Genomic DNA, 27,354 nt, shown 5'->3' on the forward strand with positions numbered 1-27,354 from the left:
TCAGGCAGCATCCAAGGAACAGGAGAATCGACGTTTCTGGCATAAGCCCTTCTTCAGGAATGAGGAAAGTGTATCCAGCAGGCTAAGATAAAAGGTAGGGAGGAGGGACTTGGGGGAGGAGCGTTGGAAATGCGATAGGTGGAAGGAAGTCAAGGTGAGGGTAATAGGCCAGAGTGGGGTGGGGGCGGAGAGGTCAGGAAGAAGATTGCAGGTCAGGAAGGCGGTGCCTAGTTCGAGGGATTTGACTGAGACAAGGTGGGGGGAGGGGAAATGAGGAAACTGGAGAAATCTGAGTTCATCCCTTGTGGTTGGAGGGTTCCTAGGCGGAAGATGAGGCGCTCTTCCTCCAACCATTGTGTTGCTATGGTCTGGCGATGGAGGAGTCCAAGGACCTGCATGTCCTTGGTGGAGTGGGAGGGGGAGTTGAAGTGTTGAGCCACAGGGTGGTTGGTTTGGTTAATCCGGGTGTCCCAGAGGTGTTCTATGAACCGTTCCGCAAGTAGGCGGCCTGACTCCCCAATATAGAGGAGGCCACATCGGGTGCAGCGGATACAGTAAATGATGTGTGTGGAGGTGCAGGTGAATTTGTGGCGGATATGGAAGTATCCCTTGGGGCCTTGGAGGGAAGTAAGGGGGGAGGTGTGGGCGCAAGAAATGCATTTCTTGCGCCCACACCTCCCCCCTTACTTCCCTCCAAGGCCCCAAGGGATACTTCCATATCCGCCACAAATTCACCTGCACCTCCACACACATCATTTACTGTATCCGCTGCACCCGATGTGGCCTCCTCTATATTGGGGAGACAGGCCGCCGACTTGCGGAACATTTCAGAGAACACCTCTGGACACCCGGACCAACCAACCCAATCACCCCGTGGCTCAACACTTCAACTCCCCCTCCCACTCCACCAAGGACATGCAGGTCCTTGGACTCTTCCATCGCCAGACCATAGCAACATGACGGTTGGAGAAAGAGCGCCTCATCATCCGCCTAGGAACCCTCCAACCACAAGGGATGAATTCAGATTTCTCCAGTTTCCTCATTTCCCTTCCCCCCACCTTGTCTCAGTCAAATCCCCCGAACTCAGCACCGCCTTCCTAACCTGCAATCTTCTTCCTGACCTCCCTGCCCCCACTCCACTCCAGCCTATCACCTTCACCTTGACCTCCTTCCACCTATTGCATTTCCAACGCCCCTCCCCCAAGTTCCTCCTCCCTACCTTTTATCTTAGCCTGCTGGACACACTTTCCTCATTCCTGAAGAAGGGCTTATGCCCGAAACGTCGATTCTCCTGTTCCTTGGATGCTGCCTGACCTGCTGCGCTTTTCCAGCAACACATTTTCAGCTCTGATCCCGAGCATCTGCAGTCCTCACTTTCTCCTTGTATTTATGGGAAGTCACAATATTGGAATAGTTCATTAATAATAGTTACTGTATCTATTATTCAGTTAAGTTTTCTAATATGGTTAAGTTATTCTAAGTTCTCCTTTCTATTGTTGTATTTTAGCTACAAGGTTTGAATAAATTGTGTTTTGCTTAACGTCAAGTAGTTTGACCAGTCGAATTGCATCTGGAATACAGAACTATACATTTGCCTTTAAAATAAGAGGAAGTTACGATCAAGGCTACCGTCTTCAAATATTTTTAGGGGGTCTGGTCTGGTTCATAGCACACCATTTCTAAAAATTCCCTTTCACAGGATGTGGATATCACTGCTAGGCCAGCATTTGTTGCCTGCTCTTGATTGCCATTCAGTCGGTGTAGTGAACCTGGACAGTATTCATTTAGTCAGTGCAACAAAGGAAATAAGAGCGAGTTTCAATCCAGAATTAAGAAATGTTACAATGCAGAAGCAGGCCATTAGACTCACGTCCGTACTGGCTTTTTGAATGAGCACTATGATTGACTGATTGCCATTCTTCTGCTTTGTCCTTGTAACCCTGCATATTCTTGATATTCAAATAACCAATGTGAAAGTTTTTTTTCACTTTGCATTTCTTTGTTTGAAGAATTGATTACACTTCAATTAAGATCCCATGAGATTCTTCCTTTAACAGTGCATCATGCTGTAAATCTCCTCCTTACGTGGGGAAATATACCTAAGCTATATTTGGCAGTTTGACATGGTTGCTAATGATCAGCAACCAATGAATTATTTGAATATCAAAAGTGAATTCCGCTATTCCAGTGCTATTCTTGCACTTGGAAGTACCACCAGTCAGAAATGCAATCAAAAACTAGATTGACTTAAACATTAAAACAACAGCCACAATGATGTCTAGCCAATTGACCACTTTTGAAGTGTAGTCCACTGTTGTCGTTCAGGAGACATGTCAGATACTTTATATGAATAATGTTTAAATGAGCAGATAATCTATTTTAGCTAGACATTTTGAGGAACCGGTATGAACTTTATGCTCTTTGAACCTGACAAAATCAGAAAAACGTCAAAGTTATAGAATAGGCTGAGTGTGGGATGTTCACTGAATATAGGTAGAAGGAGACTAAAACTAGAAACCTTAACATCAAATTCAACTGCTGTTGAGTTCTTCCATGGCTGCAGAACAATACGGTGAAAATATTGTCATGTTTGCTGATGTCACTGCACTCTATAGCAATATTCACCACACAATCTTAGTCAAAAGTGTGTGGCGACAGGAGCTGAGTGGATTTGAATTTTAAGTATGAATACTTCAGGAATGTCAAAGACGAGTGGTAAACAGAATCTTATATTGACATAGTGCATTTAATGTAGTTTAGCACCGTTGAACATTCTAATGTACTTCACATAAGCATAATCAAACAAGTTTTGATACTGTACCACATAAGGAGCTGTCGAACACCCGACTGAAAGTTTGGTTGAAGGGCCTGTTTCCACACTGTAAGTAATCTAATCTAATCTAAACAATAATTTCAGGAGGGTAATGATGCAGAGAGATTTAGGGAGAGAGTTGGAGAACTTAAGGGCTACGCAGTTGAAGGCAAAGTTGCCAGTGAGGTATAGAGCTGGAAGAACCCACAGGGATAGAGAAAGGTGAGGCCATAGAGAAATTTGAACACAAGGTAAGAGTATATTTTAAAATCAAGATGCTGCTGGACCAGAGGCCAATCTGGATCAGTAAGCTCAGGAGAAACGGTTGATTAGGATTTGGTGCAAAATAAGATATGAAGTTTATGGAGTGTCTAATTTAAGAGAGCATTGGAATAGCTGACTCTGCAGGTAACAAAGGCATGGACAAGGGTTTCAGCAGCAGATGAAGCTGGACAGCCAAGGACAAAGACCATTGGAATGTGAATGTCTGCTGATTACAGTGTCTACTTGTAACTCAAGCTTGACTTGTTTGTAGTGTTCAGATTTGAACTTTGGACACTACTATTGACTGAAGATTTATAAATCAACAGGTTATCTTTCTAAGAATTCTATTTTTCTCCAACTCTGCCCGGTGGGACACCCCCCCTCCCCTCTCTTTACCCTATTATTGGCAGCCATTTTGACCTTAAAATCTGGAATTCCCTCCCTCAACCTCTCAGTTTCTTTCTTCTCCTTTAGGTTCCATCAGGGATTCCAACTCCACAGGGCAAATTTAACTGCAGATGTTTTTCTAGTCGGCCCTTGCAAACTGCCAGCCAACAAACACTGGCAGTGCCACCCAGAGATAAACGTAAATCTTCACCAGGGATCTCTGGAGAAAGTTAACAGGGGTTGAGGGGCAGGGCTGCTGTGGAGGGTCAGAATGGATCTGGAGCAAGGGTCAGGAGAGGGCAATGAATTGCACCTTAAAATGGCCTGGGTTAAGGAGATGGTAGATAAGGAACGAGAACTCCTGGTTCTGATGACTAAACAATAAATCCCACTGTTAAGGAAGATCAATGAACATCAGCTAAGCACAGGTCATGATTTGGAGATGACGGTGTTGGACTGGGGTGTACAAAGTTAAAAATCACACAGCACCAGGTTATAGTCCAACAGGTTTAATTGGAAGCACTAGCTTTCGGAGCGACGCTCCTTCATCAGATGGACAACCACTAGTGCTTTCAATTAAACCTGTTGGACTATAACCTGGTGCTGTATGATTTTTAGCTAAGCACAGGGTTCAGCTCAGCTGTAGTGACATTTTCATAGCCTTATCAGACTACCCTGGTTTACTTATGAATGAGCACTTGAGCAAGGAACTGAACAGATCAGATGGTTTTTATGTTGAGCTATTCCCAAGCATGGACAAAAGGTAAGGGAAGGAAGTGGACGGGAAAACACTGGGGGATATTTCATTTCAGAATTTTTAAGAAAGTTGTCTTTTGGTCACTCACCTGGAAGAGTGTCTTTTCTGGAGATATGCTCTCCTTTACTCCCATGGTAGCCAGAGTTGGTCCCGGTTGTGTCATAGTCAGACTTCCTCTCCTTTAGGTTGATCACCTCTCGGGGAGAGGCTGGGGCACTCGCTGGAAATAAGAGAACAATACATGAATCTCATACATTTCCTGAAGTATCCTCAAACAGACAAAGGTCAGTCCCACATGAAACTGGCAGAGTGTTCCCTTTGTCTCAATGGTTAAAATGCTTGTAGGGGGAGTGAGGCAAAAATTTGGGGCAGAAATTAATCTTAGGGTGGGAGTGCAGAATAGTGAATTGAAAGCTATTCAACCTAACACAGCGAAAACAATGGGAGAGAACATCACTGTGATAGAAACTCAAACAGTGCACTCCCCCTGCAGTGTAACTTGATTCTGCAATGTATTGTCTCAGAATTGAGAACAACATATTCCAATTCATTAAAAGGTAAACACCTTGAGCAAAGATGAACCGAAAAGGCCAAACTGACAATTGTGGTGAAACGTGTAGTGAGGAACACTGTTCTTATAGAGTCAGAGAGTTATACAGCATGAAAACAGACCCTTCAGTCCAACCAGTCCATGCCAAACATAATCCCAAACTAAACTAGTCCCACCTGTCTGCTCCTGGGCCATATACCTCTAAATCTTTCCTATTCACATACTTACCCAAGTGTCTTTTAAACATTATAACTGTGCCCACATCCATCACTTCTATGACTAAAATGTGTCTAAGAAGAGGCTGGCTGTTTCTGTTATCACTCATTGTCAGAATCTGAAACCAGTCTCTGCTTGTAAATGAAACTGCTGCTGTGGAAAGCAACACCTGTGAAGTTATGATATAACTAGTATTTTATTGCAACTTTCACAACCTCAGGATGTTTCCATGTGGTTTTTTTAGTTAATGAACTCTGAATTGAAATCACCATTTTGATGAAGGTTATGCAGCAGCCATATTGTATAGCAAAGTCCGACAAACAACAGTATGATGATGACTGTGTAAGATCATGAGAGGCATGAATAGGGTGAATGCATTCAGTCTTTTTCCCAGGGTTGGGGAATTGAGGACTAGAGGCATCAGTTTAAGGTTAGATTGAAAAGAATAAAACGAAACCTGAAGGGCAACCTTTTTACACAGAGGGTGATATGCATATGGAATGAGCTACCAGTGGAAGTGGTTGAGGCGGGTACAATAACAACATTTAAAAGGCATTTGGACAAATACATGGATAGGAAAGAATTAGAGGATATGAGCCAAGTGCAGGGAAATGGGGTTAGCATGGATGGACATTTTGGCCAGCCTGGGCCAAAGGGTCTGTCTTTGTGCTTAGGACTCTATGACTGAGTAATCTGTTTTACTTATGACAGCTGAGGGGGAAGTATTGGCTGAGGAACCGGGGGTGAATCTCCTTACTTTTAATTGAAGCTGTGCAGTTCATCTGCTATGTCCACCTAAGAGAGCAGTTAAGGCCTCGAGGAGTGCTGTACTCCCTCAGTACTGCGTTGGACTGTCAGCCTAGATGTTGTGTTCCATCTATGGAGTGAGATGGGAAGCCCCCATCTCCTTACTCAGAGGTGACAGTGCTCCCGCTATCCCACCCAGAAAAAGCATCAGCAGCAAGTAATACACAAAGAAAATGTTCAGCAAGGTAAAGAGCACAAAAGACAACTTCAAACACTGTTTCAGATGGTCAATCACATCTGTTCAGAACCAATTAAAGAGAATTGGAAATCTCAGCAGTAACCGATTAAGTGGGTTAGTAAAACAGAAAGGATTAATGGCTGAACACGACTGCTCTTTCTGTCCTGGATCACTTTGAGAATAATTAGCTACAATTATTCAGGACCATCTGAAAATCTTTTGTTCGGCCAGAATTTGGTGCCTTGAGAATTTTGTGCAAAAGGAAAATTTATCTTTTAAAGCATTAGAGCTCTGAGCCTTTAGGTTAGATTAGATTCCCTGCAATATGGAAACAGGCCCTTCGGCCCAACAAGTCCACACTTACCCTCCGAAGAGTAACCCACCCAGACCCCTTCCCCTACCCTATATTTATCCCTGACTAATGCACTTAACACTGTGGGCAATTGAGCATGGCCAATTCACCTGAACCTACACACGTTTGGATTGTGGGAGGAAAACAGAGTACCCAGAGGAAACCTATGCAGACACAGGGAGAATGTGCTACCCCCGACACAGACAGTCGCCCGAGGTGGTAATCAAACCCTGGTCCCTGGCACTATGAGGCTGCAGTGCTAACCACTGAGCCACTGTGCCGCTTTGTCTTTCCTGTTTGTTGAAAAGCTCAAAAAATTGAATGTGTTTACCAGCTAAGAACTAATAAAATGCTGCAGAATTTTGTTTTTGTGAAGAAGGTTAATGTTTGGAGAACAAAGTTACCTCTTTTACCGGATACAACCTGCTTGATATTCCAAAGGTGCACCCCAGCAAGTCTAGCTGAAAACAGGCGTACAGGTTTCCTCTTTTAACAGTAATAGATATGATTTATCCATTCCCCAGCTACCTGCATTAAAAACCATCAATGGCTTGTTACCTTGGCAAATCTTTGACAGAAAATCTCTTTTTGACAACTGACAATTTTATTGCACAACCACTGGGACAAGTATTCTGACCTGAGCTCCATCTGGGAGTTTGATAGGAAGCCAAATACATGCCAAGTCAGTAAATGTTCTCTATGGCTTTTATTTAGCCATCTACCCACCCAGTGTACAATCCCTAATAATCAGACAAGAACAGTGTTGCCAAGTATGCTTCGGAGATTGCCAGGGACCATGATATTCAACATCCTTCTGCTCTACAACTAAAGCTGCAATGTAACCTGTAACCCGTCCCAGCACAAAAACTACTGAAAGTGGGATGTGAGGAAGCTGATTTTAAAAGGAACTTCCACAATTATTTTTGCAGTTGCATATTTAATCCAAAGGACTGTATTGAGACTTTCCACCAGACAGGTTCACTTGACTCATTTTTATTTTGAAAATAGAACGATGACATGTGGCCTGAAGGTTGGAGTTTGTAGCTGTGAAATGGTTCAAACACTTTAACCCTTTAAAAAGGAGAATATATCACAAAACAAAATGTGCTGTCTTATTACCGACAAAAATAAAGTAACACTAAGGTGAGAGCGGAAAAATTTAAAAGGGACCTAGGGGCAACATTTTCACTCAGAGGGTGGTGCGTGTATGGAATGAGCTGCCATAGGAAGTGGTCGAGGCTGGTAAAATTGTAACATTGGATGGGTATATGAATAGGAAGGGTTTAGAGGGATATAGGCCAAGCGCTGGAAAATGGGACTAGATTAGGTTAGGATATCTGTTTGGCATGGATGAATTGGACTGAAGGGTTTGTTTCCATGCTGTACATCTCTATGGCTCTAAGACTCTAACTTTGTTTTCTGGTGGGCTCTGAGCATGGATGGGGCCAGTTACTTGAATATCGTAATCGAAAGTGAGTTACATTACACAGTCACAAGGCAATGAATGTACCGCTGTGTTTTTGACGGGTTAAGAGGGAAACAGCCAGTCAGTTATGGCCCAACACAACAGGTTGATCACAGCAAAACTACCACATCTGAAGGTCTATCTGACACCATGAACTTCAGTTCAGTTTTTCAAAAAGTACTGAGTTTTAGAGACTATTGCTCGAGTGGCATGTATTTGTATTGACCCAATAATGTAAAAATTTTAACATAAAGGTAAAGAACAACTTGTGCAGATTTATGATCTTTTAGTATTTATAGTTTTTAAAAAAAAAGTAAAATCTGAACACTGAAAATTACTGGCTTTTAAAAAAGAATTGTGCTGTCAAAAGTTCTGGTTACTACAGAATTCTGATTACTACAATGCCATATTACACAAAATATACTGTATTACTAAACACTGAGTGCTGTCAAATGTCAACACTTTTGTTTACGATCTGTTCTGAATAAGCTTGAGTACAGTTTTATACGTAGAGTGACAGATAGTCAAGGGTACAAAACAGGAAGGTGGATGGCACTATTAAGGGGTTTAAGTGGTACTGTAGCGTTTATGCCATGATTTATGAATGGCACTCAGACTGTGACTGAAAAATATTTGTGAGTATTAAATTCTTGCTCTTTATCATTTTGTTTGTTCAAAATGATCACTACAGATAACTTAGTGCAAGAATGAAGGAGCATGCCACTACTGGAGGTGCAGTCATAGATTCATAGAGTCATAGAGATGTACAGCATGGAAATAACCTTTCTCAGGAGAACATGAAACATCTCAGGGCACTAGTCAAAGCAGAGCAGGCGAGCTCTCCATGGTATCTAGGCTATACAATCCCATAACCAATATCAATAAACATCAAATAATATGGTTCTTATTAAACTGGATTCCTATTTGTGGGTCCTTTTGTACGTGTCTCCTATGTTACAGTAATGATTACACTTCAAGTATTTAAATTAATGTGGAAGGGCTTTGTGAGACCCGTTGTTGTGAAAGGCCGTGCTAACTGCACATGTTTCTTCCAGGGAAACCAGCTTTGGGTGAACATGGGCAGATCTTGTGTACATGTGGCAGGACTGGATTCAGATTTGCTTCTGGGCCGCATTTGGTGCAATTCTGCCCACCTCCCATTAAAATTTGCTGAAAAAACGGTTGTTTTTTTGGCAATGTATTTCTCAAAGCCACTTCTTGCACTGATGCCTTCACCCACCCACATAACAAGTGTAAACTTCTCAGTAACCTCTGCCTAATTCCACATGGTGAACAGTAGGTGAAAGTGGGAAATGAGATTGTGAATCCTTATGACCACATTTCTAGTGTGTGGTTCTTCAGACTTCTGGTAGGGTCAAGTATGGAGAGTTAAATTTAACTTGACGGCAGAACACTTTTCAATCTATTCCCATTGTTCTGGCACCTGCAAAATCACTGGTAATAAATATTGGTAAGGTCACATTGTTACAATAAGTAGACATTGCTGGACAATAAAAGACAAAAGGGCATTTACCTTTCCTTCTGACATTGGGCACTGCCTACACATAGGCATTGAACTGCCGGATTGTCAGCCTTATGTTAAAATCAGACTGTTCCATTCCAATTTGGTACAATGGACTCTTGTGTTTGCAGTCTTGAGTACTCATGGAAGATGCATTCACTGTTCTTGAGGCCTGTGTTATGGGGAGACCTGCACTACAGATTTATATCTATTAGCACATCCAGCTCCCTGGCACTGTTGTGCTTGGTAATTCATTCCAGCTGAGTTCAAGTTCTCTTGGGTAAGATGCTGAAAGGGCTTGAGAGAGTTTGCAGCAATAAATACCAATGCCTTCTAAAGATGAAGTAAGGTAAGGGGTTTTGTGGAAGGAATAAACCTATTAAATAAAGATAATAAAACTATTCGAAACCTTGAAGGTCGTAACAAATCTTTGTGACTGATTGGATTTTACAAGAAATGCTGATAGGAAGACTCACTGTTCAAAGCTCTTTTTTTCCCTTTTTTCTCAATGACACATACAATTTCAGGTCAATTTCACAGATTTAATATCAACCAACTAGTGATCTTTTACATGTTCTGGCTCATTTAGAAGTCCATTTGCAACAGATGAGTTACTCAGTAGAATTTAAATAACATTCTCCAAGATTACTTCTGTTTCAGATCAATCCAAGGTGCTTGGGCAAGTTTCTGCAAAATTAACTCTGAGAATGTCTTATGTGAAATTTGACACAACTTCAGAAAACAGAAGCGTGGGTATAGCATAATGTTACACGGAATGAGTTGGGAAACCTGACTGGAAAAGAGGATCTGTTTGTGGTGTGTTTGAGAGACATGAAATAGCTGAGAAATGCTGATAAATGAAGCATTCTGCGAAGACTCAACTAATCCGGTTCAATTTCCATTTTTTCTTATTTAATTAGGGGGTTAAGCGCGAGAGATGGTACCTAACATGTTGCTCCCACAAAGCAGATAGCCCACCGTATCACTCACCAATCATCTCATTAAGACTGGACACGCAAGTTAAACAAATATCTTACCCTATAACTGGCCTCAGTACTGCCAGCCAATCTAAAACCAGCAGCTCCTGGGTCTCAAAGTTCAAGCCAATTCCTCAGAATTCCGAGACCAATGGTGAGATGCTAAGTTTTTTTCTTCTTCAGGGCAGGGGCTGTGAGGAGTAAGGGTGTTCAAAGGCAAGATCAGGAGGTTGAATTTCAGGGGATGTGTGTTGGTGGGGTGTGTGTGTGTGTAAGGGGATGTGTGTTGGTGTATGTGTGTGTGTGTGTAAGGAGATGTGTGTTGGTGGGGTGTGTGTGTGTAAGGGGATGTGTGTTGGTGGGGGTGTGTGTGTAGGGGGTCTGGGTGTGTGTTTGGGTGTGTGTGTGGGGGGGTGTGTGTGTAAGGGGATGTGTTTGGGGGTGTGTGTGTGTAGGGGGTGTGGGTGCATGTTTGGATGTGTGTGTAAGGGGATGTGTGTGGGTGTGTGTGTGTGTGTGTAAGGGGATGTGTGTGTGTAGGGGCCTAACCCTAACCACTACCCTAACCCTAACCCTATCCCTAACCCTAACCCTAACCCTCTAGATCCCAACCTCACTCACCTCTGAGGTTTCCATGGTCAGCCATTTGGGAAACCTGTCACCTTTTTCATTCACTGGGATGGCAGGTGATCATTGAGCTGGCGAGTTAAGTTCTCATGTAGCTATTTGATCACTTAAGGGCCTTAATTGTTGATTAGTCAAGAAAGTCTCTTGCCTCGCATGTAATTTTCAGAGATGGAGAGGAAGTTGTGAGTTTTTCTCTGAAGCCAATTTGCCTAACTATTTCCTCTCAAAGCTACCCCTGTCTTAACATCCATGGAAGGGGATAATCATGCCCAGTATACATAGTTACAGACAATTCCATCCAGAAATGCTTTTATGTAGACTGGTTGACCTCCTGACTCTACTTGTTCTCTGTAATTCCTACATTACAACAATGACTACACTGTTTAAAACCATTGTGAAAATTGGCAGTAGAGCTTTTCACGTCCAAAGATCATGAAAGTTCTTTCAATATTTAACTTTCTATTTCTTTCTTTGGTCTGATTTCAAATATAGTTTGGCACTGCGACTCGGGCACGCTGCTCCAACTTGGGAATTGGTTACTTCCTCAGTTTTACAGACATCATTGTGTACAGAATGAAAAGAAGGTACACTATCCAGTTCACAGAGCCAACGTCCATTTCTGTGAGATGAAGATGGTTCTATAAGAACACAACATTGTGACATGAGTGTACAGGCATCTATTGTGTTCAGACATGGTCACACTGGTTTACAGCACTGAACTGTAATTGTATAATGATGCCCATCAGTCTTGCAAGTCCCAATGATGGGCCTGGGGGGGGGGCAGGTGCGGAGCGACCGGGCCGACTCCTCTCCCCCTCCCACTCCCCCCAAAGCCGAGCCCTGACCAGTGCCTTCACCTAGTGCTGTCCCATTCCCCACATCTATCTCCAACCGAGCACAATTCTCGCCGTGCCCGAGCCCCCTCAGGGCTTTAAAACCTGAGCATGACAGCAATAGCAACTTGTCAATGATGCATTCAACTCAATTGCCTGCAATTCCCTTCTTAATGCCAGTGCAGTGATACGTGGGGCATCTGACACTGATGGATAATAAAATGTACAGACTGGGTAGTCTCTCAGTATAGCTTCTCTGAATAAAACATCCCCCTCCAGCAGGGTTAAAATGACTCACCACTTTTACTTAAAGATATCTACTTGACCAAAGCATTTCGATCTTTAAATATTTTGGAAAGCCGCATCCTTTCATTTGATCAAAAGCAGAATCACAAAACACAGTCAGAGGATCTAATTCATTAACATTTTCCTTCAGATATTATCAGCTATTCGGAAAGTGTTGAGTGTTATTCTAGAATGATCCCATATGTATATCCTGGTGTACAAATGAATGACCACACAGGTTGCGGAGCACCAGGATATGATCCCATGCTATAGATTTTGGACCGTAAGAGAATTATCTGCAGTTGGTTATGAGGTACAGAGATAAAGTCCCACAGATACTCCTGGGTGATCCCAGAGATAGGTCAGCATAATGAACCAGAATAGGCCTTAGGACACAGACATAAGATCCTCAAGGTGTCTATGGCAATACAGGGGTAGGACCCTACAGGTAAAGCTCTGTCATATAGGGATGTGCTCCCCACACTTGGTAATTGGGTTTGATTCCATGGGTCACTACTGAGCTCGAGGTGTATAACCTCTCATGTGTAGATGCTGAGATATAGCGGTTAGATGACAGAAGTAAGCACTTGGGTATGGAAGTATTATCCACAGTTTGATCCTAGAGCACAGGGGTATGAATCCAATAGTGAGAGATGTTTGAGAGTGGTGACAGCAGTTGCTAGGTCGAAGGGGGTCTTAAATAATCCTGGTTCTGGACCCTGATGACTGAAAACTTTGGCACTTCTGGTTGAATAGAGAGACCAGGGCACAACCAAGGTCCCAGTCACAACACTTATGGGTGTGAGCTGACTCAGGAGTAAAAGGAGGCTGTGGGGAGGCTTTGAGAGATTTCATGAATAAGGACATCTGGCATTGGCAACTGCTAACACAGGAGGCAAGACTATGATCGGTGAGATAGAAGTGGTGGTGGTGGGAGGACGTGGGCAGGGGTTGTTAGTGTTGTGAACAAGCTGTTGGGACTTTACTTGTGGGTGCATATAGCACTGCATTTGGTCCTCCGGTGAACCGATGGCCTGGGTATGTGTCCTTCTGTCTGTCCGCGTGTGTGTGCTCATGTTCATTTTATGGCCCCTGTGCTGAATGAAGACCCTTTCCTCAGCCTTGCAACTTCCCTTCCCATTACCTGCCCAATCTCCTCACTTTGTCCTGTCAGACTGTACCTTTGCCCAGGCTCCGTCACAGGACACTGTTCTCGGTGACTGTTGTGGATGTAGCAGTGTTGAGATTTGCTGAGGGTACAGGGGTGAGGGATATAGCTGGCATTGTGGAGAGATGGGGGTTTGTGGGCAAAATCAGGGACAGTGGGATGAAATGTTTGAGGGGGTGGGGGCAATGGTTAGAGAGTTGGGGAGATGATTGACGGTTTGGCAGACAAGGTGGGTGAGGAGTGGGAACCAAGAGAATGATAACATCGTTCCTGATGAAGGGCTCCAGCCCAAAACGCCAATTTTCCTGCTCCTCGGATGCTGCCTGACCTGCTGTGCTTTTCCAACAACACACTCTCAACCAAGAGGTGATACTCCAGTGTACATTGCAACCCATAGAGTAAAATAGCAAAAGAGTTATGGTGATCTTTAATAACAGACTGCATGCACCTCAGACTTGGAGGTTGAATCCAATTTGGGGCAGCATACTTTAAAAGGAATTTCAAGACTTTGAAGAATGTGGAAGGGGTTTATTAGGATAGATCCAAGCTCTAGTTATATGAAAAGGCAATAAAATCTAGCATTGTCCTCCTCAGAGCATGGACTGTTGAATAGAGATTTAATACAGGCATTGAAAATCATGAGTAGCTTTGATAGAGTAGATTGGATAAAATTGTTTCCAGTGAGAGGGCATTCAGTAACCAGAGGTACAGATTTGCGATAATTGAAAAAAAAGCCAGAGATGAAGGGAATTTTTTTTCACACAGAATGTTGTTATGATCCAAAATGGTATGCTTGGAAGGGCAGTGGAAGCAGATTCACTGTTAACTTTAAATTGAGATCTGTACATAAAGGGAAAATATGAAAACACTAAGGGGAGGGGCACTAATGGATAGATCTTTCAAAGCGACCTTTGGTTTGTGAGTCAAATAATCTTCCAAGATGTATCATTCTATGATAAGCAATTGGCCATTTTAAGTGTCAAGTTTTGAAAATGGTGATGACTGTATGTCAGAGTGCTTAGCAGCCAGATAACCAAATCACAGTGAGGCTTACCTGAACGATTATTGGGGGACATCCTGACTGGTGATATGGAGGGAGTACGTGAGGAGGAGTAGGGCCTCTGTCTGTCCCGTTCTATTGTGGAAGCTGAGGCCACAAAGTGATATTGAGACCATCCGTCCTGCAAAGCAAAACAATATCAGTGCATTAAATATTATTAGTATGATAGTACAAATGTAGGTAGGGGCAAAGGGTACCCCACGAGCATTCCCAGAAGGTAAGAGGTTATTCGTTAATACAACCAAATAAGATAAAAAGAAAAATGTTTAAAAAGGGGAGAATGCCAGCCAGCATGAAGATTTCAAAATCACACGTGATTATCCGAACATCAAATCTAGCTTCAGTTTTATTATTCAACCTCACAACATGGGAAACCCAATCGCAGCAGATATGAGTAGCAAAATTATCATGTTAAATGAGTGCCATTTTGGGTGGAATTGTGAAGTCATATTGATTACTAAATGAAGGACTGAAGAAATATGAAAGGAGGAAGTAATCATCATGAGAAGATTTAAAGAGCATAAGACCCAGGACTAGGAGTAAGCTGTTCGGCCCCTCGGACCTGCTGTGTCGTTCACTAAGATCATGACTGATCTGATGCTCATTGCTTCCACCTTCCTGCCCCTATAAGGTCCTAATGCTCAGAGGTGCTCACACAAAAAGATAATGAGAGAAATGCTGAATCTTTTTCAACATGCAAGAAACAACAGTCAGTAAGAATGGTATAGCTCCCAGGCAGAGATCAGATCAAGAACTCAAAGCAATATTTTGATTTGATTTGATTTAATTTGATTTATTAGTATGATATGTACCAAGGCACAGTGGAAAGTGTTGTCTTATGTGCTTTACAGGCAGATCATATTGCAGACGTTCATCAGGGTAACAGAACACAGTGCAGGATACAATATTACAGCTGCTGAGAAAGTACGGTGAGATATCAACATTTACATTAAAGTCCATTCAAAAATCTGATAACAGCGGGGAAGAAGCTGGTCTTTAATCTGTTTATAAATATCAACTATCTGGGAGTTATTACAAGACAGAAAGCTAATTAAAGGGTTCAAACAAGTTTCTCAATGTTGGTTATCAGAGAATGATTACAAAGCACTATTGTAATGGTTCAGGTGAATTCCTCAATCATGACATCAAAATATTTATAGCAATCACTTGAAGACTGTGAGGAGCTGATTCTTGATATTATTCCTGAATAACTGTAAAAGGTATCCCTCCTGGTTTTGGACTCCCCCAACAGAGGAAATAGTTTCTCTCAGCTGCTTTATCGATCCCTTTAATCATCTTCTATACATCACTCAGCTCATTCCTTAATCTGCTGTAGTCAAGGAAATACAAACCCAGTCCATGTCACAACCTGAGCTGGGGCGGGAGGGTTAAGACAGCTGATGAATTTGCTACTCCTCCTCTTCAACAAGTAGCCAGGATTTCTAAACTAATGTGTTCCACTTATTACAGATCACTTGAGACAAAGGTACAAATCTACATTTGGGTCAGCATGATTATAAACATTTAGTGGACCGTCAGTGGTCTGGGATTCCAATGGAGTTGAAAGTCATCGGTTTTCTGTTCAATACCACCATACCGTTCTTGTATGGTTCAGTGTCAAAAGATAACTTAAAACTGTACAGGACAAACACCAGCATTAATGAAACTCAAGTTCAGTTGCTCTTAACACTGTAAGCTTATTGAATCCACTTGATCCTGGCTAAAACCTGAGAACACCATCCTAATTCATCAGTTACATGAGGTTAAATTAAATTTGTATTTAATATCAGTGAGGTCAGATTTTCCACCTTCCTGATCTTTTCCTTTGACTCTCTGAGTGGTGTTTGCAGTTTCCTGAGACAATCTGACATTCAACTTTATCAATCACAACCAAGTCACATGCCTTTCCAAATTGACAGACTTGTGCCAAAATGGTATCTTCTTTATTTCTCCATACGGTGTTACAGAAAGGTCAACCATCAATTTATGTGAAATCGGAAGGGCACTAAAGGCCAGCTAGTCTCTAAAGATAAAAGGCTAATATCCTACTGAAACTTTATTGGCAATTGGTTCTGATAAATGTTGATCTTTCTTTACCAAATACCAACTGAGAGCTTTCATGTTCTATTTTGGATCTTCCCCATTTACTGCTACATTCTTGATTTTATGTTGTACCTTAATACTCCACCTGTTAACCACAGTTCTCACCTTTTGAGTCAGAAATGTCAGAGATGGGGAGGAGCAGGAGGGGACGGAGGTACTGGGAGTATGATGAGGGCAAAGCCATGATTGGGAAAGCAGGGGACAGAAGACTAATGTACAGGGTTTAGTGCTGTGAGCATGAGGTCTGTGATCAAGAGATTTGGGGAAAGGACCTCTGGGGCTGGAGTTCTGTGCTGAAGTAAGGAGTCTGCAGTTTATGACTGAAATTTCACAGAATACTTCCTTGAGCAGTCTGTGCGGAGGACATCAGCTCTTTTGGCCCAGGAGATTTAAAGAGCCACGGAGCCTGGGGAATCAGAGCCTCTGTTCAACATGTAGCCTGGGGAAACAGAGCCTCTGTTCACCATGAAGCCTGGGGAAACAGAGCCTCTGTTCACTATGTAGTCTGGGGAAACAGAGCCTCTGTTCACCATGTAGCCTGGGGAAACAGAGCCTCTGTTCACCATGTAGCCTGGGGAAGATAGTCTCTGTTCACCATGTAGCCTGGGGAAATAGAGCCTCTGTTCACCATGAAGCCTGGGGAAACAGAGCCTCTGTTCACCATGTAGCCTGGGGAAACAGAGCCTCTGTTCACTATGTAGTCTGGGGAATCAGAGCCTCTGTTCACCATGAAGCCTGGGGAAACAGAGCCTCTGTTCACCATGAAGCCTGGGGAAACAGAGCCTCTGTTCACCATGTAGCCTGGGGAAACAGAGCCTCTGTTCACTATGTAGTCTGGGGAAACAGAGCCTCTGTTCACCATGTAGCCTGGGGAAACAGAGCCTCTGTTCACCATGTAGCCTGGGGAAATAGAGCCTCTGTTCACCATGTAGCCTGGGGAAACAGAGCCTCTGTTCAGCATGTAGCTAGGGGAAACATAAACTCTGTTGACCATGTAGCCTGGGGAAACATAGATTCTGTTCACCATGTAGCCTGGGGAAACAGAGCCTCTGTTCACCATGTAGCCTGGGGAAACATAAACTCTGTTCACCATTAGCCTGGGGAAACAGAGCCTCTGTTCACCATTAGCCTGGGGAAACAGAACCTCTGTTCACCATGTAGCCTGGGGAAACAGAGCCTCTGTTCACCATGTAGCCTAGGGAAACAGAGCCTCTGTTCACCATGTAGACTGGGAAACAGAGCCTCTGTTCACCATGTAGCCTAGGGAAACAGAGCCTCTGTTCACCGTGTAGCCTGGGGAAACAGAGCCTCTGTTCACCATTAGCCTGGGGAAACAGAGCCTCTGTTCACCATTAGCCTGGGGAAACAGAGCCTCTGTTCACCATGTAGCCTGGGGAAACAGAGCCTCTGTTCACCATGTAGCCTGGGGAAACAGAGCCTCTGTTCACCATGTAGCCTGGGGAAACAGAGCCTCTGTTCACCATGTAGCCTGGTGAAAGATAGTCTCTGGTCACCATATAGCCTGGGGAAAGATAGTCTCTGTTCACCATGTAGCCTGGGGAAACATAGCCTCTATTCACCATGTAGCCTGGGAAAGATAGTCTCTGTTCACCATGTAGCCTGGGGAAACATAGCCTCTGTTCACCATGTAGCCTGGGGAAAGATAGTCTCTGGTCACCATGTAGCCTGGGGAAACACAGGCTCTGTTCAGTTACTGGGATTACAGCTGGTCCTTGCCTTCACTTGCTATTAAATTTAGGCCATGGTGTCAATTGATTCCTTCAGACCATGACATTACCAACTTTGATATATTAATTAGTCCCTCACTCGTCTTTAGCAGGAGCCTTGACGTGACCTAAATTTGACACTTTAAATTTAAAAAGGCATGAATGGGGGTTCAACTGCTATTCTAAGATCATTTTTGGTCGGTCAAAATCAAGGCCAATGTCCTGGTGCTTTAGTAGAAAGTAGATTGTAGGAAAGAAAGTTATCCGCCATTGACTGCTGCAGTTGGATGAAAAGGCTTCAGGAGACTTGGATTGAAACAAGCTGTATTGCTATTCCCATGAGAAAGAGCACTTCCCAAAACGTTGACGTCAACCACCTAGAAGGACAAGGAGAGAAGATACATGTTGTAGATTGGTCTGCAGAGAAGTGCCATAAGCAACACTCACTACAATGATCCCATGTGAATGTGTGGACAGAACAGAATCTGAAAGGAGTGAGACCTAACATCAGATCCACCTCAAGGTTTCTGTAACAGTGTCTATCACATCATTGTATTCTGCAAATGGTTGTAAGTGTGCAGTAAACTACGTTTTATGAACTACAAGATACGCTGTAAATGTGCCAACAATCTAGTTTTCCTCAATCATACCAGACCGTTAGTTTCCTTAAAGAGGATAGTAGCAGCAACGTTTACCAGGTGCAGCAGCTCATGCAGATAGGAAGCCAGCGTGCCCACGTGTAACCACCATCACCTCCAGGTTCGGCACAAAGTCACTTCCCATTCATACTTGCTTATGTGCTACTATTCTTTCACTGTCGCTGGATCAAAGTGCTGGAAACCAACATAACAATACATGTGGGAGCATCATCACAGTAAGGACTGCAGCAGTTCAAGAAGGCTGCTTACCATAACTTTTCAATGGCAACTAAGAACAGTCAATAAGTACCATAACGTCCACATTGAGAATGTCGTGCTGGAAAATCACAGCAGGTCAGGCAGGATTCGAGGAGCAGGAGAATCAACGTTTCGGGCATACGCCTTTCATCAGGGATGAATCCTGATGAAGGGCTTATGCCCAAAACGTCAATTCTTCCTGCTCCTCAGATGCTGCCTGACCTGCTGTGCTTTTCCAGCGCCACACTTTCGACTCGGATCTCCAACATCTGCAGTCCTCATTTTCTCCTCCTCCATAATGTTCGTATCCCAAGAATGAGAGAAGGAAACACTGACTGACAACTAGCTGTGTAGATATCAGTCTAGTGTATCTGCATGCTCGATGTTATACCTACTGTGATGGTTCTGTTGGTTTGTACGGAACATTTCCTTGATTTATTTACTTCCACTTCAATTTTTATGATTAAAACCAGATGTCTGAGGTTTCAAATTAGATTTCATGAGGGGAGAGGATTCTGATATTTTGACATCCAATGGACAAACAGTTGTGTAGACAGAAACTGCCCATTCTGAACTTTCTCCTAGACTGGGAGTCCTGCTGAACCCATTGAGATTGAATGCTGGTAGACTAAAACTCAGGTATAAGTAAAGGCATAGACATCAGTACATCTTTATTATTATTAATTTGAAAATTAATTTTTGTCAGCAGTTTTAGCATAGAGCTTCTGTCAGTTCAGAGAATTTATTACACAGCGACAATTTTGGGATTAATAAGACTGTTTTGTTTTGGGACTGTGTCTTAAAATTTAAGGTCAAGGAAGGATGTCATGTGACCTGTTCTGCAGTCTGACAATAAGCCTGGGTGGTTTGATTGTTAGAGATCAAAGGAGGGTTTACATTGCTTTTCTGTGAAGAAGGTGCTTGGGGCAATGGAATCAGCATGTATCTGAAAAGTGGAAATGTAGACTCCCAAAATAGTGTTCTGAACGTTGGGTGTTAAAATAATTGTGCTTTACAATGTCCAATTAGTTCAAGATGAAAGAGTTGGGCTCTTAAGGATAGTTAATTAGCATGGCTACCCAGATTTAAGATCTAGTGTGATTCACATTGCCAGGTGGAAGGATACAAAGCAAACCATCATAAAGATCGGATTTCATGCTTTCCTAGAGTATTACAAGGTACCATAGACAGTGTCACGGGTATGACTGGACCTGGGAAAAGGGGAAGCAACCAGAGGCCAAAGCGAGCTTTTATGTTGCACCTTGAAAAAAACTGTGTGGGAGCTCATACCTTGATTGAAAAGATAAAGTTGGTGGGGAATTAAAACAAAGTTGGAAGAGTCATCCAGCTTGGGCAACAGGAAGTACCTCTGGGAAAGGAAAATCTCATTGTGAAAGACAGTTCGAGGGAAGAAATGAACATAAACAAACCCTTGGGAGCTAAGAACCACTTTGGGAAAATTCTGGAACAGTGAATCCTACTGCAAGCATAGTGTAATATAACCCGTGAAGTGTATTTCTTTTTGGTTGAGCTAAAAATAAGGGGTAGTATTTCACTTTGCAGATTAAAACATAAATTGCCTGTAAAATAGTGTTGAATTAATAGTGTTTTAGTTACTTGTTAAACCAAATGTCTAAAATTGCCGCAAATAGCTGGCAATTCAAACGGATGGCATGGTGGCTCAGTACTTAGCAGGGCTGCCTCAGAATACCAGGGACCCAGGTCGATTCCAGCCTCAGGCGACTATCTGCGTGGAGTTTGCACATTCTCCCTGTGTCTGGGTAGGTTTCCTCTGGGTTCTCCAGCTTCCTCCCACAATCCAAAGATGCGTCGGTTAGGTGAATTGGCCATGCTAAATTACCCATAGTTTCTAGAGAGGGATATGCAGGCCAGGTGGATTAGAGTTGAGATTGTGGTGCTGGAAAAGCACAGCATGTCAGGCAGCATCCAAGGAACAGGAGAACAGACGTTTTGAGCAAAAGCCTTCATCAGAAATCAGCCCTTCATCATTAGGCTAGGTGGATTACCCATGGGAAATGTAGGGTTACCAATATAGGGTGGGGGGGGGGTCTGGGTAGGGATGCTCTTTGGAGGGTTAGTGTAGACTCGATGGGCCAAATGGCTCGCTTCCACACTGTAGGGAATTCAATGATGAATTCAAATTTTTCCTTCAAGGTTATCTGAATCAATGGGAATTGTGACAATTCTAAAAGAGTTTGAATTTGAACTCCAATATCTGCCATCAGTGGTAGAGCTCTCAGCTCTGAGGCAGTAGGTCATAGGGTGAAGTCCCACTCCTGGCAATTGAACACCAATCTAGGTTGACACTCCATTAGTACTGAGGAACTGCCACACGTTTGGATGAAGCATTAAACCAAAGACCATCTCCTCTTTTAGGTGGATGTGAGGCATCCCATGAAAGGGAATTATCTGATATTTATTCTTCAATGAACATAACTAAAACAAATTATCTGGCAATTATCACAAGACTCTTTGTTCTGCACTATTTGACACTGCATTTCCTACATTACTGCATTTCAAGGCACTTAATTGGTCTTAACATCCTCTGAGATGTCCTGAGGTACTGAAAGACATTATGCAAATACAAGTCATTCATTTCTTTACTAGTACAGTGCTACATTTGGAAGGTTGCTTTGACTTTAGGAGATAGTCTAAAATGGGCAATGCTTCAATAAATTCAATACATTGTACAATGACTGACTGAAATGATGCCATCTCTATTACACAATAGCAGTCACAATTATCTCCATTTTATGTTGACATTCATTGTCGTGTCTGTAGGGTGTCAGTGCTCATTCCTTACAGGCCTTTGGAACTGACATCACAGAAATATTTGAGAAGCCTGAAGGAATTAAAATTTCACTTATGAAGTACTGTCACGTGTAGACTCCTGGTTTTGAAGAGAATGATTACAAGAAAGGGAACGGACTATACCAATTGTTTGAGTATGTTTACTGCATTCCACTAAAGTAGAATTTACAGGAAATCATTACCACTTAACATTAAGACAAGCCATGGGCTCTTCAAAGCAAACAAAACTTAGTTGACCATTTATTTCACAAGTTAATTTTTTTTTCTAGATCTCATTGCCCTGATAAGTTACAACCTGAATTACTCAGTTTTACCTGCAGGTGGCAGAAAGGATCTTTACAACTCAACTTTTAAAATATTAGATTTTTAGGTTAGATTCCCTACAGTGTGGAAACAGGCTCTTCAGCCCAACCAGTCCACATCGACCCTCCAAACAGTAACCCACCAAGACCCATTTCCCTCTGACTAACTGACATAACACTATGGGGCAATTTAGCATGGCCAATTCACCTTATCTGCATACCTTTGGACTGTGGGAGGAAACCCACAGACATAGGGAGAATATGCAAACTCCATACAGACAGCTACCCAAGGCTGGAATCAAACCTGCGACCCTGGTGCTGTGAGGCAGCAGTGCTAACCACTGAACCAATATGCTTGATAGGACTGTATGTGTTATTGCATAGCACACATAACAATACCTTGCTGGACACTGGACACCAATTGTTCAAGATGCAATATTGTAGTGAATATTGTGATCATTTAAAAAGTAATCCAGTAAAAATAATTGGAAGGACAACAACTGGGAAGTTCTATCCAAAGTAAACATGGCTCATTTCCCTTTCTTTTCCCTCCTTGACCTAAGGTTATAGCAGTAAAATTGTGTCTCTTTCATTTTCTTCATATTTATTTTCTTCATATTATGAATAGAATTAGAACTGGGGAATAATGGCAGGCAGGTCATGTAACAAGACCACCAGGAATACATCCAACCAGAGACAGCAATGCCTGATGCTACATGTATTGTATCATAGAATCCCTACAGTGTGGAAGCAGGTCATTCATCCCATTGAGTCCACACCGACCCCCCCACAAAGAGCACCCAAAACAGACACCCCCCCCACCCTTTAGCTCTGCATTTCTGATGGCCAATCCACCTAGTCTGCATGTCCCTGTGCATTATGGGCAATTTCCCTAACCTGCAGATCTTTGGACTGTGGGAGGAAATGGAGCACTCAGAGGAAACCCACACAGACACGGGGAGAATGTGCAAACTCTACACAGATAGTCACCCGAGGCTGGAATCAAACCCGGGTCCCTGGCGCTGTGAGGCAGCAGTGCGAACTACTGAGTCACTGTGACAGCCTCCTATTGGCAACCGGTAATATTGGATGTCAGTCAGTAGTTGCATCAGTCAAAATGAAAGCCTAATCTGGTTACTGGATTTGGTATAGCGCAGTACTCTGTTGCAACCATCTCCCTTTCTTTGATTGAATCAGACAGCCTATTCGGTTTATAGTGGCAGAGAAAAACTATCAGTGACTTTTCATGAGAAGAGTTCTTATCTTGAACCAGATAAATTTTGTCACATAGTCAACAAGCATGTACAAGTTACATCAGTAAATTATGCATTGTTACTAAAACTGAGGTGGTCGGTTCTTACTCGAGATTTTCAGCTGTTCTGCCTCTCTCTACCCAAGATCTACGACATGTTCAGCTTAATTTAGACTCCAACATTAACTCTCCATTAAGGATTACCTTAGAATCATAGAGATCTCCAGCACAGAAAAAAACCCTTTGGCCCATCAAATTCACATTTTACCTTATCTCACAAGATTGAATCCATAGTCGGAAAATGTCCCAAGGTGTTTCACAGGAATATTACAAATCAAACACAAGCACTAAGAGGAAGGAAGGCAAAAAGATTGGTCAAAGGAACAGGTTTAAAAGAGCATCTTTGAGGAGGAGACAAAGGTGAAGAGGTTTCAGGAAGAGAATGCTTAGGGTCTTAGCAGCCAAAGAACAAGCCAGTTGGAGACGTAGATGAAAAACAGGGATAATCAAGTGGTTCTATGTCATCTCCATAGCAACTTCCTGCAGCCTCAACTTCTCTACTTCCCCCAGGAAGTTATGAGCTTTCTTTTTGGTATGGGGCATTACATCATTATTCACAACGTGAGATTTTATTTTGAACACAATTAGCCAAAGAATTTTCCACTGCACCTGCACAAAGAGCACTTAAGGTCTGAACATGCACCTCAGAGAATCAGTGCAACTTACCTCCCCACCTGCCTTTTCAGACAAACAGTTAAACAGCAACAATCCAAATCAAATTACACTGCTCAATGTTATAAAATCTTCAAGATTCAACTCATGCTGCAATGAAGTCCTTGTACTACATGTATTGCTTATCTCCAGAGGCTGTGAAGCATAGTGGCTCCCTGGGATTCTGCAGCATTGAACAGTACTATTATGCTCCAGGGAGTCCATTCTATACACGTAAAGTAAACTATATCTAGAAGTCATTCTATCAGGAACCAGCATTGTCCAATAATGAAGAAACCAAAACAACCGCAAATGCTGGAAATCAGAAACAAAACAGCAATCACTGGAAAAACTCAGCAGGTCTGGCAGCATCCGTGGAGAGAAAGCAGAGTAAATGTTTCAGGTCCAGTTCTGAAGAAGAATTATTGCACCCTAAATATTAACTCTGCTTTTTCTTCATAGATACTGCCAAGACCTGCAGAGTTTTTAAAGCAATTTCTGTTTTTGTCCCATAATCACTTTTGTTTCATGATTGATTCATTCTCTTATCTAGTTTTTGTACTTCAGCCATGGTTCAGCGGTAGCAGTCTAATATCTGAGTCAGAGGTTGTGAGTACATTATCTCAGCTGATTCTCCAGTGCAATACTAGGAGAGTACGGCACTGTCAGAGGTGCTGTCTTTCAGATGGATGTTGAACAGAGACCTAATCAAGCAAATATATTTAACGTTTTACACAAACAATTATTACTTGTCTTTAAGGATTGTGGTATGGCGACTCTGGGTTGACCTGGTATGTCATATCTCCAGAAGGTCCTGGTGGATATACTGAATAAAATGCAGGGAAAAGGTTACAATGCAAGTTGAAAGCTCATGCACTGGAGATACGCTTACAGTAAATCTGCAAAAGAACATGCATATCATGGGGAGAGTTTAAGGTAGGGGCAAGATAGAGGGGACGAGGAGCTTGCAGAAACAAATAAATGTACACCAGATGCAGAAAGACAGTCAGTGTTTCTATACAATCAGAGAAAGTGGATGAAAACCTTGAAGGAGGAAACAGCAGGGAACAAACTTAAAGGCACAGAATGAGAGACAGGCAGGACAAGTATTTCGAAAATGACAGGTTTATTTTTGCCTGCAAGCAGCATTGCCGAAATCAATCAGTGTTCATCCACTTGCCTTTCTCTCAGAAGGTGATCCCAGGTAAGCTGATAGCTTTTGCAGCTTTTACCCTGAGGCACCAAACAAATTGTTCCTATTACCAACAAGGGCATTTCAATTCCCTTTGCTTTTGGCCACGTCAACAATTCAGTGGTGATCGTGCGACCTACTGAGTTGGGCAATCAAGCAAGCATCCTATACAAGGGGAAAAGTGCTTGAGGATTGTTGGATTGGCTGTTACAGAACTTCCAGCTTCTTGCCTTGTTCCAAAGATTGGCATCACAAGAAGTTGCCATCATTCATGTTCATTCATGTGCTCAAAAAGATGCACAGGCAATTGATATATTACTTTTTTTAACTTTCACACTGAAATATAAAGAACTGAGTAGTGCTGTAATTCATTAGGAAACAGATTCTTTCAGCATTAGGCCATCCCACTCTGTGCCAACTGATTCAACCATTCAGATGATATGTTCCACTCTTCTTCCCTTTACTCACAGAGGCATACAGCATGGAAACAGACTCAACTAGTCTGTGCCGACCAGGTTTATTCAAGTGAACTCGTCTACATTTGGCCCAGATCTCTCTAGACCTTTCCTATCCATGTGCCTTTCAAATATTGTAATTGTATTCGCCTCTACCACTTCTTCTGGCAACCATTCCATATACGCACCACCCTCTGTGTGAAAAAATTGCTCCTCAGGTCCCTTCTAAATCTTTCCCCTCTCACCTTAAACTTATCACCTCGAGTTTTGGACTCCCCTTCCCTGGGGAAAAAAAAATCTTGGCTGTTCGTCTTATTTAAGTCCCTCATGATTTTACAAACCTCTGCAAGCTCACCCTCAGCCTCTAACACAGCAGGGCAAAAACCCCCAACCTTTCCAGATATCTCAATCCCTCCAGTATTGGAAACATCCGCGTAAATCCTTTTCCCACCCTTTTCAGTTTAACAATATCCTTCCCACAGCAGGGCGACCAAAAATGTACACAGTACTTCAAATGTAGACTTACCACCGTCTTGGACAACCATAACGTGATATCCCATCTCCTGTACTCAATGCTCTGACCAATTATGGCAAGCGTGCCAAATTCCTTCTTCACCACCCAGTCTACCTGTGACATGACTTTCAAGGAACTAGTTGATCTGATTTGATTTGATGAGATTTATTTATTGTCACGAGATTTATCACAAATACAGTAAAAATGTTGTTTAGTGGCAGAGCAATGAGATCCTTAAGTGGCTACTTAACAGTCTCATGTGCCCTACAGGAGAGAAGGATGACCCTCTTCCTGTTATTCCTACCCCAAACCCGATCAAGGGGAGGCAGGAATATGCCATTGTCCCACCATTGCAATCTCCTGTTCAAGATAATAGCCCTGCAATCTTCAAACTCACCTCGGGGAGGGCATTAAATTCTACTCCTTGTGTCTCCTTCCACAGATAATGTCTGACTTCCTGGGTGCTTCCTGCAACCCATTCACATCCTCTTGATGCCACTCATGGTTATTTCAAAGTCAACCACACCCCTATGCTTTTGTTACCAGCTGCATTCTACCTGCTGCATTCATGTCAAGATTCTTTATCTCTGTTACACATGAAGAGAATAGAAAAGTGAAGAACTAAATGTTTTACCTTCTTATAGAGGCTCCTCAGATCTCGATACTGCCACATACTGTTCAGAACTTGAGATGCTGCCTTCACCACCTTCGGTGAGTGCCTGTTTGTAAAACACCACAGTGCAAGTTAGAAATCACTTTAACCCTTTGGCAGATACAATTAACATGACTGAAAATGTCAAGAAAACAAAAATAGAATTATTTCTCAAGGAAAAGAAGGGAATGAAGCTGATATATTAAGTTGGTATGGATCAGCCTTCTCAATCATTATCTAGCAAGCTTTTTGTTTCAAATTAAGTTTGAAATAAATAAGTCTGAACAAATGGTTTTTAAAGGTTAATGTAGTGTATGATTGATTTTATTCAGCAGTTGGAACTTGAAGATCTGCATATTTATTCTCCGTGAAAAGAAGCAAAATGTGGAACTATTATTCCTTTTTAATGCAGCAGACTAATTTGGATAAATCTGCAATTGATGGGCAAGAATACCAGT

The 27,354-nt window shown here is 42.5% G+C and overlaps 1 protein-coding gene across 11 annotated transcripts in view; it reads right to left on the bottom strand.

The window, feature by feature from the left end:
- Positions 1-27,354, bottom strand: part of LOC122564410 (catenin delta-2-like) — a 1,213,649-nt gene that overhangs the window by 12,513 nt on the left and 1,173,782 nt on the right. For all 11 annotated transcript variants that reach the window (XM_043719230.2, XM_043719228.2, XM_087978581.1 and 8 more), the window contains 3 exons: positions 26,879-26,963; positions 14,255-14,381; positions 4,309-4,440 (listed from right to left, as the gene is read on the bottom strand). In XM_043719230.2, coding sequence (XP_043575165.1) covers positions 4,309-4,440; positions 14,255-14,381; positions 26,879-26,963 — 344 coding nt within the window. The remainder of the gene's footprint in view (positions 1-4,308; positions 4,441-14,254; positions 14,382-26,878; positions 26,964-27,354) is intronic.

This window comes from Chiloscyllium plagiosum, unplaced genomic scaffold (genome assembly GCF_037043375.1).
Source record: "Chiloscyllium plagiosum isolate Xiang-an unplaced genomic scaffold, Cpla_swu_hap1 HiC_scaffold_34, whole genome shotgun sequence".
Classification (NCBI taxonomy): domain Eukaryota; kingdom Metazoa; phylum Chordata; class Chondrichthyes; order Orectolobiformes; family Hemiscylliidae; genus Chiloscyllium; species Chiloscyllium plagiosum.